Below are 13,358 nucleotides of genomic sequence, written 5' to 3'. Positions count from 1 at the left end.
CATCTAACCACCCGGCGCTGAACATCTCATCCTGGACCCCCGGCGGGACCGAGTGCTGCACTGCACCTTAACGGAGAACAGGTGGAGTCCACACCTCTGCTGGAATACCAACACCTCTGCCCCGGTTAAAAGGGCTCAGCAGCGGCTACAGAGGAGCTCAGGCAGCAGCAACTCCACCCAAACCTGCTGGTGACAGTCTACCGCTCCACCATCCAGAGCGTGCTGACCAGCGCTGTGTCCGTGTGGCCCTCCAGCAGGAAGACACTGCAGAGGGGGACCCACCCTGCAGACCTCCATCTACCTAAACCTCCCGCTGCCTCAACAGGGGCAGAAACATCTGGAAGGACAACATTCACCAGGTTTTCACCCTGCTGCCTTCTAGACGCGACGGCGCCGGACCGACCAGAACAGGAAGAGTTCATTTAAACCACCTGAGACGCACATTCTCTCTTAGTTCTTGCACATTTGTCTGATTCTTGGGTAACCTGTTGTGTTTTTCTATTTATCTGTATTGACCGTCCACATTGAAGACAGCTGTTCCTGAATTTCATAACACCATGTATAATTACAAAAAAGACTCAAGAAAATAAATAAAAGCATTCCTTCTATTCTATTCTTCTGAAAGCATTCAGGCCCCAAAACCTCTCAAATCTCATTAACGGTCCGTTTAATTAACAGGAACCTGCTGATCAGATCATTCAAATGTGACCTCATGTTGAAATGGATCCACGTTTTCTTTCAAATGGAAATTTAAAAAACAATCAGGTTGCAGTCAGTCTGAGACATGAAATGTGAGCAGACAGATGATTTTTAAACAGACTTTATTAACATGTTGACCCCCCCCCCCCAGCCCCCCTTCACTGCTGGATGCTCTCGTAGACCTCAAACTTGTAGGAAACGCCGTTCTCCTCCTGAAGCTCCTGAGACACTCCAGGGAACCTGTGGAGAAACAAACCTGCTGAGCTTCACGTCCACGTTGGTCCTTATCGGGGCGGCTCTACGTTCAGCAGCTCTACGGACTCAGATTCTAGATCAGAGGTGGGCACTGAGGGCCGCAGTCCTGCATGTTTTCCAGCATACCCTGCTCTGGCATGTTCTGATTGGCTGGACACACCTGAACCAGGTAATCAGCCATGAGTAGGGGAAGAGTATCTGGAAATCATGCAGACACACCGGCCCTCGAGGCCTGGAATTGCCCACCCCTGTTCTAGATCTTCCAGAGTTCAAAGATCTAGTCTGTAGGGAGGAGGTCTTACTCTGGCAGGAGACGGAACTGCTCAGGCCGGATTTCAGGGAAGAATGTGTCGCACTCAAACTGCTTCTGGACGCGTGTCACTATCAGCCTCCTGGGTGCCGGGCTCTCCATCATTTCCTGGGCAGCCCACAGCACACGGACAGAGTCAGACAAGCGGCTCACCTCCGACCCCCAAGCATGTGACCAGAACAGAACCACCTCACCTTATAGATGGAGCTGCCGCCGATGATCCACACCTGGTCAGCCCGCTCAGCCAGCTCCGAGTCCACGAGCCTGAGCGCCGCGGCGAAGTCTGCCGCCACAAAATGAGCTCCAGCTGGGGGCGCCCTGCAGCAATGACGTGTGTGTGTGTGTGGTGGGGGTCAAATTAAAACAATCCATTCATGTGCTGTGTGTGTCATACTTCAACTGTCTGCTGAGGACGATGTTGATGCGGTTCTGCAGAGGCCGGTTCTTCTCAGGGATGGAAAACCACGTCTTCCTGCCCATGATCACCACATTCTGCCGACCTGCAGGACGTCCAAGCAGGATTTGATTTGAAATGGTTTATTTCAAGCAATCAAGGAATAATGCAAGAAACAATACAATAAGCATTCATACTTCCATTCAAAGACGTGTCAACCTTTTGATAATTATGTATTAAATCAAAGATTGCTTGAAAGGGAGTGGAAGGAAGTGAATTTATATAATCCCACCCCCTGTTTTCATGTCTTCTTCCCGTCATCCATCCATATGGAGTTTTATAGGCTGTCTTGTCTTTTTTTTTACAGGTCACCTGCTGTGCGCTCACCTGTCTGGTTCATCATTAACCCCGTCTTACCTTTGAACTTAAAAAAAAACCCTGCTTACCTGCCACTAATGGTGTTGACGTCATCTTCCGAAAGAGCGCAAAATCCTTGCTGCAAACATCAAAAACATAAACAACAACAAAAACATCTGTATCCTTGATTTTTTTCCATCCAACTCAATAGACGATCTTTGATGACTGGGCTTCCAAAGTGCCACGCGCAGCCTGAGCGCTCACCTGAGCCGCAGCGGGTGCCACGGCAGGTTCCCACCCTTCCCGATGCCCAGGTCGGGGCACACCGCCACGATGCCGTTCAGAGTGCGGGTCATGACTTCACTCCGGACCGCAGCAGCCCGCGCGCCAAGAAACGGACGCTTCTTCTGTGGTTTCTCGGTGCATGAAGTCAATGCAAGAGGCGGACTGTCGCCCCCTTGTGGCCAGAGAGAGGAGCGTCTATCCCGTTTGACAGCTGTTCTCCAGGGGCCTGTTTCAGAAAGGAGGTTCGACCAACTCTGAGGTTGAACCTGAACTCTGAGTTGGTCAATCGGGAGATTAACAACTCTGAGTTTTCTGTTTCAGAGAAGCTGATCCGAGTTAGATCAATCAACTCTGAGTGGACTGATTCGGAGGTGAGCGTGAGCACCGCGACTATAAGAAGCCATTATCAATGGAGCGCAGATATCACGAGTCACCATGGCAACTGTGGAAAAAAAGAGGTCTGCGTATTTTTCGCCAGCTGAACTTGATGTGCTGCTGCAGAGTTACAGTGAATATGAGCACATATTCCAGAAGAAAAGCAACACCGCTGCATCTGCAAAACAGAGACAGTTAGTGTGGAAAACATAGCTGCTCAAGTTAATGCCTAAGTTTGCATTTAAATCATTGTTATAAAATATTGGCTGTAATAACTTTTTAAATAGCGTAAGGTGTGAAATAAAAAATGGTGATATTTAGGTGTACTTTTGAAGTGTTATTCCTGGTGTAAATGGGAAAAATGCATTTAACGTCGGTAATGTTTAGAGGACTTTTTTGTTAACCTTCCCCTCTTGCAAACGTTGGTCAGTTTAATATTAATACATGCAATTGTGTTTTTTTAAAAGTGAACTTTTGTCTACTGTTGAACCAGTAGCGGTTTTAGGCACGGGCCATACGGGCGATCGCCCGGGGCGGAAAGATGACGGGGGGGGGGGGGGGGGGCGCCAGCGGCTCAGCCGTTGTAAAATACTTTATGCACCACTATTGTTTTTATTTTTTATATCACAGAGTTTGTAACAGCCTGAAACCTGGCGGCGCCCCCGCCCCGCAGCTGCGCTCCCTCCTGTCTTTGAGAAGTAGACGCAAATGTGTGTGAGAAGGAGAAGGGAGGGGGCGCGGGGTGAAGAAGGAGAAGGGAGGGGCCGCGGGGTGAGGGGTGCAGGTTTAGAGGTGAGCAAGGAGCGCAAAACGCATGCGCAAAACCTGGCTGGATCTTCTTCCAGGGGGGCGACGGTCACAGGCCAGGGCTCAGTGCTTGATGAAAACATAAAAACTGCGCCGCCATGTAGCGAATTGGTGCCCCTGGGTGCAGCTGCACGCGCTCCTGCTGGAAATGTGTGACGAGGGGGAGGGGGGGGGGGGGCTGCGGGTATAAAAAAGGTATAAAAAATCATGCTTTTTTGGTTATTTTTGTGTGAAATGCCCAAATAAAAAATGGGAAAACAAAACAATGTTTTCACTAAGGTGACAGTTGGTTTAGTTGACAGACTTGATGCCTATGTCAGGACATTAATGCTAAATGCAAAAAACATCTGAAATATGGAGAAAAAAGGTCAAAACTGGTGCCCAATTTAGAAAGAAAAGAAAAGAAGAAGAGGAGAAAAAGAGAAAGAAAAGAGTAATATCGCATAGATGCATGTTTTGTAAATTTGAATGCTATCTGCCCTCCGACAACAACAACGTTGCAGAGGAAAAATCTCTTGTTTGGTCTATCATGACCAAAACTAAAGTAGGCCCAAATATTGTAAATTACGTTATTTTTACGATTTTCTTCTTAAATGTTTGCTCTGCCTTAACTTGTAACATTAGTTATGATTCGTGTGTCTGTCTGCTCTGCTGTAACACAAAGTTTTTGTTGTGTTTTATTGTTGTATATTAGTTCATAATGTTAAATAAGCTGTGATGGTAGCATGCTGCTGCTGCTGCTGCTGCAGTTAGCTTTTCAAAACTCCAGTTGATCAAGTCATACCTGAGGTCACCAAAGTCTCAGGAGCAACTCACTAACCTGCTGTTGTTAGTATCAATCATTCAGTAGGGGAGCAGATTTCATATGATGACGTTATTGACAAGCTTGCATCAGGAAGGCCACAAAGGTTAGGTTTTAGTTAGTGTTTTCTGTTCTTAGTGCTGCAGTTATATTTATTCTAGTGTATTATTAGTGTGATTTGTAGTTTATAATATTTATTTTAGATTATTTATTTGTGTTTGATTAAATATTTCCTAACTGTATTTTTGCCATGCTGATAGCCTTTTTTTTTATGTTCCGATAACTGTTATAATGCAGTGCAGAATTCTGATAAACATCTTTTTTTTATATCAATTTCTTAGTTTCAGTTACAATAAATGGACAAAGTGACTCTATTGGGGGGGGGGCGCCAGAGGAGGGTCTCGCCCGGGGAGTAATTCAGGGTAGAACCGCCACTGTGTTGAACCATTCGCTGCGCGAAGACTTCTCCTTTCTTTTCTCTCGTCTTTCCGACCGTGGTCAGAAGCGCATGGAGATTTCCTTCAGGGCCGAAGGGAATTCTCCTTCGGGGTTCACTTCCCGTTGGAAACCCTCAACCTCCAGAGCGGATTAAGAATGACTCCAAAACAGTAATTCTGGGAATGACACCTTCTCTTTATTTAACTAAGTGCTCCGTCCTCCGAACACACAATATATTCCCCGCACACACCTCTGCTCCGTGCTCACCCCCCCCCCCCCATCTGCACCTGCACTCGCACCCCGCTCAGCACACACACACTGCAACACTACCCTTGTATTGATCAAGGGGTATAGGTTTATATGGGATAAAGAAAGAAAGCAGTGCTAGAAAATTGTGTTTCCATAAAATAATTGTTACATTAATTTAATTCAATGTCCCTGATTTCATTTTCATGTAGATGCAATCCTGCAGGAATTAAAATAACATGGCAGCAGTTATAAGTGAAAAAGAAATTGAGTCTTCTCAAAATCCTCGTACGAGGTAAATATAATTCTCTATGAATTAATGCAGCCTCCTCCTCTATTGGGTCCTCCAAAAAAGGACAAGCCATTCTTGTCACTTAGACCGTCTCTGTGTGACGGAAATCTGGACAATGAAGGTTAAAGCGAAAAATACCGCTTCGTCTTTAAAAAGGGGAGGGGACCATCAGAAACTTTGAGTTTGGAGAATAAAACCTGCTCCCGACCAGGTTAGGTTCACAGCATAAGTAACCATGGATACGGACTCCGAGTATAAGTTACCTCTCTTTCAGAAACGGGTTTGACTTACTCTGCTTTCTCTGGTTTAACAAACCTCCCATTCTGAAACGGAAAACCCAGGGTTTCCCTGATTTCAGGGTTAACGCACTCAGACTTTACACTTAACCTCCTTTCTGAAACAGGCCCCTGTTCCCACTGGCTTCTGTTTTGAGGGGAATAACTACAGAGAACCACTATAGCTGGAATCTAGCTTTATGTTAGTTATAGTAAACACAGATAAAGTTTAGGTTAAATTCTTAGGTAGTGTCATTGACTATACATTAGGGTACTAAGCAAGGTTAAATATCTTCCCAATTAAAACAAGCCATAAGAATAATTCATTGGGTTTTTGTGAACACACCAGCATCTTATTCTAGAAGTTAAAATGACTAAATGTTATAGATAGAAATACATTTCAGATGTAAATTAGAAATCTTATGGGACAATCATAAAGTTGTTTTGGAAAATTTGTGCTTTTTTTCTTCTTTTGTGCGTCAGTGAATAATTAATGTTATGTAAAATTGTATCACTTTCTGTTTATAACATTTAAATATTTGATTTTGAGCTTGAAAATAAAATAGAGGACCAGAGTTGTTCCTATAGTCTAAGATAAATTGCTGGTGATAATGGTATTTATTAAAGACAGGCTTGGGTAGATCTTGTTACTAGAAGCATTTGCATATATGTTAAGCTTGGAATGCAAGTATTTCCTATGAATTTTGGAGACTAAGAAAGATAAAAAATCCCAATAAAGCCTGAGTTAGACGCAGCGTCAATATTGTTAGTGATAAAGCAAAAGAAGGCATGGAAACTACAACTCTATTGATTCTAAAACAAATATAAATCAAAACATCAGCTTAAAATACGCGTTTGCTCCTGCGTTTAAGATTTGCTACTTGAAAATAGTGAACAAAACATTTCTCTGACTTTATTTGCTAAGTCAAATAAAAAAAAATCTAATCTTCTTTAGGAAGATCTCATCATATGAGTCCTGGTGGATTTAATCCTAGACTTTTAAACTTTTCTGTCAAAATTATCTTGACAAAATCCAAAACCACGATGGAATTTAATTTAAACGTTTGTTTCACACTAGAAAGTTTATTTTTTCTTCTAAGAAATAACCGCGGCATTTAAATCCAGACTATGTGTGTGTGTAGGAGTTACCTTCACACGCTGATGGAGGCGGATGTCACACCCTGACCTGTAACCACCAGGGGCAAACTGGGGTTCACACATGGAACCTGCAACTGCCCGGCTCGAGGTCGACCGCTCCACCTCTGCGCCCCATGGTGTCGCTGTCCCCCCTTCCCCAGGTCATTGGGCAGCTGGTTTAACTTGACCGTCATCATTTTTTTTTCCTATTCACTACATTCTTCGAGTCAAGAACGGCTTCATTTCTGCGCGTCAACCGTTCAAGGTCACCGTTTCCTACAGTCGGTTTCTGGCTGTAGTTTTCCAGAAGCGTTCGACGCCGAGAGGCGAACAACAACCTTCAGGTAGGAAACTGTGATGACCACTTTATCCCCATGAGGTTTTTATTTTAATGACAAAAGCTGAAGGAACCGTTGAGTCGTTTGTTTTCTGCTGCAGAAGATGCTCGTCCGGTGAAATCACGTGAAGAGGCTGCATCCACGTTGCCATGCCAACGGCGCTGTTGTCCCTCTAACTCACTCTGCAACCGTTTCAGGGAAACAATCCTCAGTCTCTTTGGGAGCTGATCTCTTTCACACGTGCAGTAGAAAGACATAATCTGGTTTTAAAAATAGAAATCTAATTATAAACCAACAACTTTACACTGAAAGCATCATGTTTTAATGAAAAATTAATGAATGAATCGTTTAAACGTTTTGTTGATACGATTCTCGTAAAACCTTTGTGTAACCATAAATAGACCTGTGATGCATTTGGAACAGCTCGGGAATTACTGCTTTATAAAACATATTGAGTTAACACACCAATATAAAATGCTTATAGATCATCAACTGCATATGAGGACTGGACTGATGGACTCCGCCCCCTGGAGTTCCAAACAGGAAGTACCCACTGGTTCTCAGAAATTCCTATAAACTGTGGCCGAATTCCCTCCCTAACTACTAAAAAACTATATAGTGCGGCACTATGTAGTGTCCTGAATTTAAAAATAATCGCTCAGTACCTTTATTTTTGTCTTAAAGAACGGATATGACATCATCGATTTCACGAAGTTAAAATCTCATGAAAATGAGCGATTTGTGACGAATATTTATGAGTCCACTGTCTTCTGAAGATAAAAACGTTCATGGTTTATTTAAAAAAAGAACAATTTTTGGGGCTAAAATTGTTCCGACGCAATGCATTGTGGTCTATATTCACCGATCTAGTGAGCATCGATGCACACTGGCTCTTCGCAGAGAAATTTCCAGGGCACTGGATTTTGGAATTGTAGATTCGGACGACACTAGAAGGGAAGGAATTCTGACACAACCGTAGACTTCTATAGCCCTTGTGCTATCCTGTGGGTCCAGATGACCCCACTCCCAACGTTAACGTGCCTGGTTCTAGAAACAAACAGGTGTCAGTCAGTCTGTCATTCTATTGGTCAGAATAAACACCTTACATTGGGGTGTCACGATTGGGCCCCCCAGACAAAACAATCTAATATGGTGCATAAATCTTCAAAAAGTATCAGATTACAGTTGAGACATTCTAGTCAAATATTTGGCTTCATTTCTATCATTTAGCCTTTCAAAATACCAGAAGCCATATAGGGGCGTGTGCAAAGGTTTGGGCCCGCCCCCACAGTCAGCAGTAGTAGCACAGTGTTTTTTTTTTCTGTATTGCAAGTTATAAACTGACCAATCAGGTGACTCGGACCGACTCGGACTTGTTTTAACACGGCGGCGACCGAGTCGACTTGGTTGGTTTGGAGCCGGAGGTGAGTCCTCACCTGAGGGACTCCGTCCAGGTCTCTGATACGGTCACGGTTCTGAATCCACAGTTTGACCCGGATCAGGTGCCGCCTCGTTTCTGTCTTTTGGCGTGTTTGTGGCGCCTCACGGTGGTCATTTTTAAGAAACACAGACGACAGAAATCCTTTTCTTCCTTTTATAACCAAAAATGTTTTTGCGTCAAACTTTCGTTTCTGAACTTTTGGCCTTTAAAAAAAAAAAAAAGTTTTTGATGTATTTTTGGCATCTTGTCATTTGGATCTGGACAGAACGTCCGGCTTTCTGTAAAAACAAGAACGCCGCGGCGTGTAAAAGGTCGACCAGACAAATCTGCCCTGCTCTGAATGGGGGCGGGGCTTGGGGCAACAGACACGCCCCTCCGCCGATTCCTGACGTCTCGCCGGTTTGAAGTTCTGCTCGTGTCAAAACTTCTGGGTTTACCAAACCTTTGAGAAAGAGTCCAAACATGCTCACAAGGCGGATCCAGAACCAGAACTCTGACCCAGGAACGCTAAACCAAACCCATTTATCCAGAACATTCCCTGTTCTGATCAAACTGGGTTTGTTCAGACTGACTTCAGCAGAACCTTTTCCCCCATTTTGACCAGAACCGTTTCCTTGTTTCTGCCGACCCAAACTCGTGACCTGGGCTGCCTCCAGAACTTTGTCAGAGAGCAGTTTTAATGTCTGAACCGTCTGCGGACCTGTGAAGGCCCGGAAGTGCTTCACAACACTTCTGTCAGATCCAGTCCCCTGGTCCTGACCCGGCCCGTCTGCAGCTGCCTCCCTCTGAATCGGGAGTTTGGGCTGGAGCGTCACTTGTCCGTTCAGAAGCGGCGGAGACGACCCTGGTGCCGGTCCGGAGTCACAGAGCGGCCCGGCTGTGGATGCAGCAGGGGCAGCAGTGCAGGGAGTCGTGGATGAAGAGGTCACACTCCACGCAGAAAACGCCGCGGCACGAGGGGCAGACATACGCCTGCAGCCGGAGGAAACGGGTCAGAACCAGCGCAATGGCTCACAACACCCCCCCCCCCCCCCCCAGCCCCACCCCCTTCTGTAGATGTCCAAGCTTTCATTGTACTCACACTTTTATCCCTCAGCTCTCCTTGACAGCCTTCACAGAACCTGAAACCAAACCAGAACCATTGCAGAACTGAACCAACGAAGCGCACGTGCACGCGCATGTGTGTGCACGTACCTGCTGCCCTGCAGCTCCTCCACGGAACTCTCCAAGAACGGCACCATGGGAAACAGGTGATGGAAGGAGCGGGCCAGGTGAGGGGCTGACACCAGAGTGAGGCCTGAGACACCGGAGCAAAGGTTCTGCTTAGACCCGCCCACCCAACAGACCCATAGAGATGCTCAGAGGCGGAGCCTCACAGGAGATCCAGGCAGCAGTCAGACCAGTACCGGGTCTTCCGGTCCCCTGCAGGTGGACGCGGGTCCGGCTCATCAGCAAACTGAGCACCATAAGATGGTTCCTGCTTCAGCAGGTTCTGCAGAACCTCAAAGAAGCTCTAGAACCTCGTTGAATAGACAACAGACAACAGCTTCAGGACATGCTGTCTGCAGAGAACCAGCAGAACCCTGAGAAACCAGAACAACGGGCCCAGACAAGAAGAGCTGGACCTGATGTTTGGCTCCACAGAGCCCAGACCGCCTGATTCTGAGCCTGGTTCTTTGTGTTGGAAGTGGACCCGCCCTGACCTTATGATGATGGGGGTTCTGGGCCCGGTTCTCCATCTTTAGCAACCACCTGCAGTGGACTCGCCCAGAACTCCTGATCATTAAGGTTCTGAGCCCGGTTCTCACTGAAGTGGACCTGGAATGGGCTGCAGCTGCCTGGACCCTCTGAGACCCCAGACGTACCGCACACTTTACACTCCACAGGAAGCTCCGAGTACTTGGCGTGGCACTGCGGGCAGAAGTACCCCCCCAGAGTCAGCCCGGGTCCGGTACCGCTGTCCAGATGGCTGAGAGAGACAGGAGCGTGGTCAGATGGGGGGGGGGTTAGAGCTCCGCGGCAGCTTGACTTACGACATGCTGAAGGAGGGCCGGGCGTCCCGCTCGCTCACGGAGGCGATGGCGTGCTGAGGGAACCCTGAGGAGTCACACGGAGCGCGCTCAGAAAACCCGCCGCACCCCCCTCCCCTCCCCACCCCCCCTTGATGGAAGCTCACCCATCCGGATCAGAGAGCACTCGGAGGAGGAGCTGGCTGGCGGCGGCTTTACGTGCAGCATCAGCAGCTCCTTGAAGTGGCTCTCGTCCAGGATGACGTGGTACGAGCCGCCCGTCTCCCGGGTCAGAACCGTGCAGACCCGGACCTCGGCCGACAGCCCGATCACCGACACCCGCACCTTCAGACCCTTCAGGGTCTGTCAGGAGTCAAAACAGCTTCAGAGCAGCAGATGATCCGGACAGAACCACCGAGAGGTTCTGGTCACTTCAGCGTTCCAGATGTCTGTGAGAAACCAGCGGCCAGGTCCACCCAGAACCAGAACTTCCTTACCTGGATGAGATCGTAGATGTTTGCCGGGTCACAGGTGGTGAGGCTGCTGAGGATGATCAGGACCTCCCGGCTCGTGTGTCCCGGCATGTGCCTGATGGGAGAAGGGAAAACGTCTGACCCCCACAAACTCATGAACGGAACCACCAGAACCCCAACCGGACTCACTTGAGCGTCTGCACCGCCAGGTTGAGAGCGTTGTAGAGAGACGGCTCACCGACGCACGCTGAGTCCACGGCCTTCTTCAGAGCAGTGATGTGCTTCTTTGGATTTCCTGGGGGCGGGGGGGGGGGGGGGGGGGGGTAAGGGTCAAGAACAAGACGACAGAGATCGGAGCAGAACTGCAGACCCGCTGTAGAGACGGGTCCAATCCTGTGAGAAGAACCTCCAGCAGCTGCAGTGAGTTCTCACCTGCGAGATCCGTCAGCTTCTCCGCCCGTTTGTTCTTGGTGGTGATGACCCCCACCTGGAATAGACAGAAAGGTCACATGACCGACCTTCACTCTCCTCGGCAGATCTCCCCGCAGCAACCACTTCAAGTGCAGCCGAGATGTCCAACAGTCCCTGAAGTGGCCTCCTACAGTCAGCGGCGAGCGTCGGGACTAAAGGGGGCGGGGCTCTATCCCTGCTGTGTACCTCAGGACTAAAGGGGGCGGGGCTCTGTCCCTGCTGAGGTCCTCAGGACTAAAGGGGGCGGGGCTCTGTCTCTGCTGAGGTCCTCAGGACTAAAGGAGGCAGGGCTCTGTCTCTGCTGAGGTCCTCAGGACTAAAGGAGGCAGGGCTCTGTCTCTGCTGAGGTCCTCAGGACTAAAGGGGGCGGGGCTCTGTCCATGCTGAGGTCCTCAGGACTAAAGGGGGCGGGGCTCTGTCCCTGCTGTGTACCTCAGGACTAAAGGGGGCGGGGCTCTGTCCCTGCTGTGTACCTCAGGACTAAAGGGGGCGGGGCTCTGTCCCTGCTGAGGTCCTCAGGACTAAAGGAGGCAGGGCTCTGTCTCTGCTGAGGTCCTCAGGACTAAAGGGGGCGGGGCTCTGTCCATGCTGAGGTCCTCAGGACTAAAGGGGGCGGGGCTCCGTCCCTGCTGAGGTCCTCAGGACTAAAGGGGGCGGGGCTCCGTCCCTGCTGAGGTTCTAGAGCACATGTTCATAAATCCTTTCATTTTTTAGATTCCAGCTGCAGAAGCTTCTCCCGTGTTTAGCGCCCTCCTGTGGTCATCGATTAAATAACTTGATCATTTTCCCACCTGACTGATGGGGTTCTGGTCAAAGTACTCGTCCACAAATCCCTCCAGCAGCTGCAGGAGACAGAGCAGAGGAGGCGGTGCCGTGAGGTAACGAGGTGGCAGTCTGCAGAAACCTCATGAACGCCAGGAGCGACCTTCAGGGTGGCTGCGAGGCGGTTGGGCTTCAGGTCCTGGTCCTCCATGCTGCGGGAGCAGTCGACCACGACGTAGAGGTGACGCATCTGCAGCAGTTCACAGAGGCACACCGTCACCTCACCCCGCCTCCTCTAACGTTCTGGGATGAAGAGGACACTCACCATGCCGAGCCGGACCTGTCCATGACTCTCCACGACCCTGGGGGGAGGGAAAAGCAGAGGCTCACAACAATGAACTGTGGGTGGGGGGTCTCGGGGGTCTCTGCAGCCACACACCTCCTCCTTTTGCTCTGGAACAGGATATCCTCCACGGTGGCCTTGAGCGATCCAGACTCATCCTCCTTCAGCACCTCCCTGTGGAACAACAACATCTGCATCACAAGCTTCAGCTCGGGGGGGTTTACAGCCAGCTTCCAGTCGGCTCACCATGTCCGCTCGTAGCCCCCCTCCCAGCGCTTGGTCCGCTCCGGCTCTTCGTCCATCTCTACGCCTGGTAGAAGAACCTAAACACCGAAGAACTGACACAAAAGAGAAGCGATAGGCAAACATGCGCATGCGCAGAAGTGCGCTGCTCTTATGGTCACCAGCACGTTAAAAGTTCTGCCGACCCGCACAAGTTCTACAGAATAACAGAGTTCTGCTGACTCGCCGGGTTCTGGTTTCTGAGACAGTTCCTGATCCAGTGTGGGGACACAGTTTCCCGCGGACCCCGATGTTTCGTTAAACCGGTCCGTCGGTCTCATTTGGACACAGAAACACTTCCACAGTCTCGCGTGGTTCCGCCCATCACATCGTGTCAGTGGACGTAACTGCAGAACACACGCAGAGCCACGAACTCTGACGAACAAAGCCGACCCACCTGAAGAATCAGCCGAACCCTCTCTGAAAGGTTCTCACAGCAACAGAGGCGCGCGCGCGCTCCGCTCCGGGTGGAAACGTGGTGCGGATGTCAGATGGTTCCGCTTCGCTTCTTCCCTCAGGATGGGGCAGCTTGATCCTAATTATGAAAAGATATTCTCTTGTTGTTTT

The 13,358-nt window shown here is 49.0% G+C and overlaps 2 protein-coding genes and 1 long non-coding RNA gene across 4 annotated transcripts; 1 reads left to right on the top strand and 2 right to left on the bottom strand.

Annotated features, from left to right (window-relative positions):
• Positions 1–804: 804 nt before the first annotated feature.
• On the bottom strand, positions 805–2,453 carry dhfr (dihydrofolate reductase). The gene is made up of 6 exons (XM_023958072.2): positions 2,280–2,453; positions 2,105–2,154; positions 1,659–1,764; positions 1,459–1,582; positions 1,257–1,372; positions 805–939 (listed from the first exon to the last, which is right to left on the bottom strand). Exons 1-6 carry the CDS (start codon positions 2,369–2,371, stop codon positions 858–860), a joined length of 570 nt encoding a protein of 189 aa, XP_023813840.1. The 5' UTR covers positions 2,372–2,453; the 3' UTR covers positions 805–857.
• Positions 2,454–2,462: 9 nt separating this feature from the next.
• Positions 2,463–6,816, top strand: LOC144994492 (uncharacterized). The gene is made up of 3 exons (XR_013658047.1): positions 2,463–2,542; positions 2,622–2,671; positions 6,678–6,816. It is a non-coding gene; the product is annotated as an uncharacterized LOC144994492 (long non-coding RNA).
• A 493-nt stretch (positions 6,817–7,309) lies between these two features.
• Positions 7,310–13,326, bottom strand: gtf2h2 (general transcription factor IIH, polypeptide 2). Of its 2 annotated transcripts, XM_023958826.2 has the most exons (15): positions 13,189–13,326; positions 12,756–12,847; positions 12,606–12,683; positions 12,492–12,528; positions 12,330–12,416; positions 12,196–12,246; positions 11,366–11,420; positions 11,123–11,228; positions 10,958–11,048; positions 10,628–10,823; positions 10,485–10,548; positions 10,317–10,420; positions 9,646–9,748; positions 9,533–9,572; positions 7,310–9,423 (listed from the first exon to the last, which is right to left on the bottom strand). In XM_023958826.2, the coding sequence occupies exons 2-15, from the start codon at positions 12,809–12,811 to the stop codon at positions 9,313–9,315; spliced, it is 1,179 nt and encodes a 392-aa protein (XP_023814594.1). In that variant the 5' UTR covers positions 12,812–12,847; positions 13,189–13,326; the 3' UTR covers positions 7,310–9,312. The 2 variants fall into 2 exon arrangements, with proteins under 2 accessions (XP_023814594.1, XP_023814593.1); XM_023958825.2 differs by lacking the exon at positions 13,189–13,326 and having other exon boundaries at positions 12,756–13,180.
• Positions 13,327–13,358: the final 32 nt, after the last annotated feature.

The sequence above is a fragment of the Oryzias latipes genome, chromosome 9, assembly GCF_053564925.1.
Source record: "Oryzias latipes strain Hd-rR chromosome 9, Olatipes_Hd-rR_3.1".
Taxonomy (NCBI): Eukaryota; Metazoa; Chordata; class Actinopteri; order Beloniformes; family Adrianichthyidae; genus Oryzias; species Oryzias latipes.
This window is presented reverse-complemented; position numbering and strand designations above follow the sequence as displayed.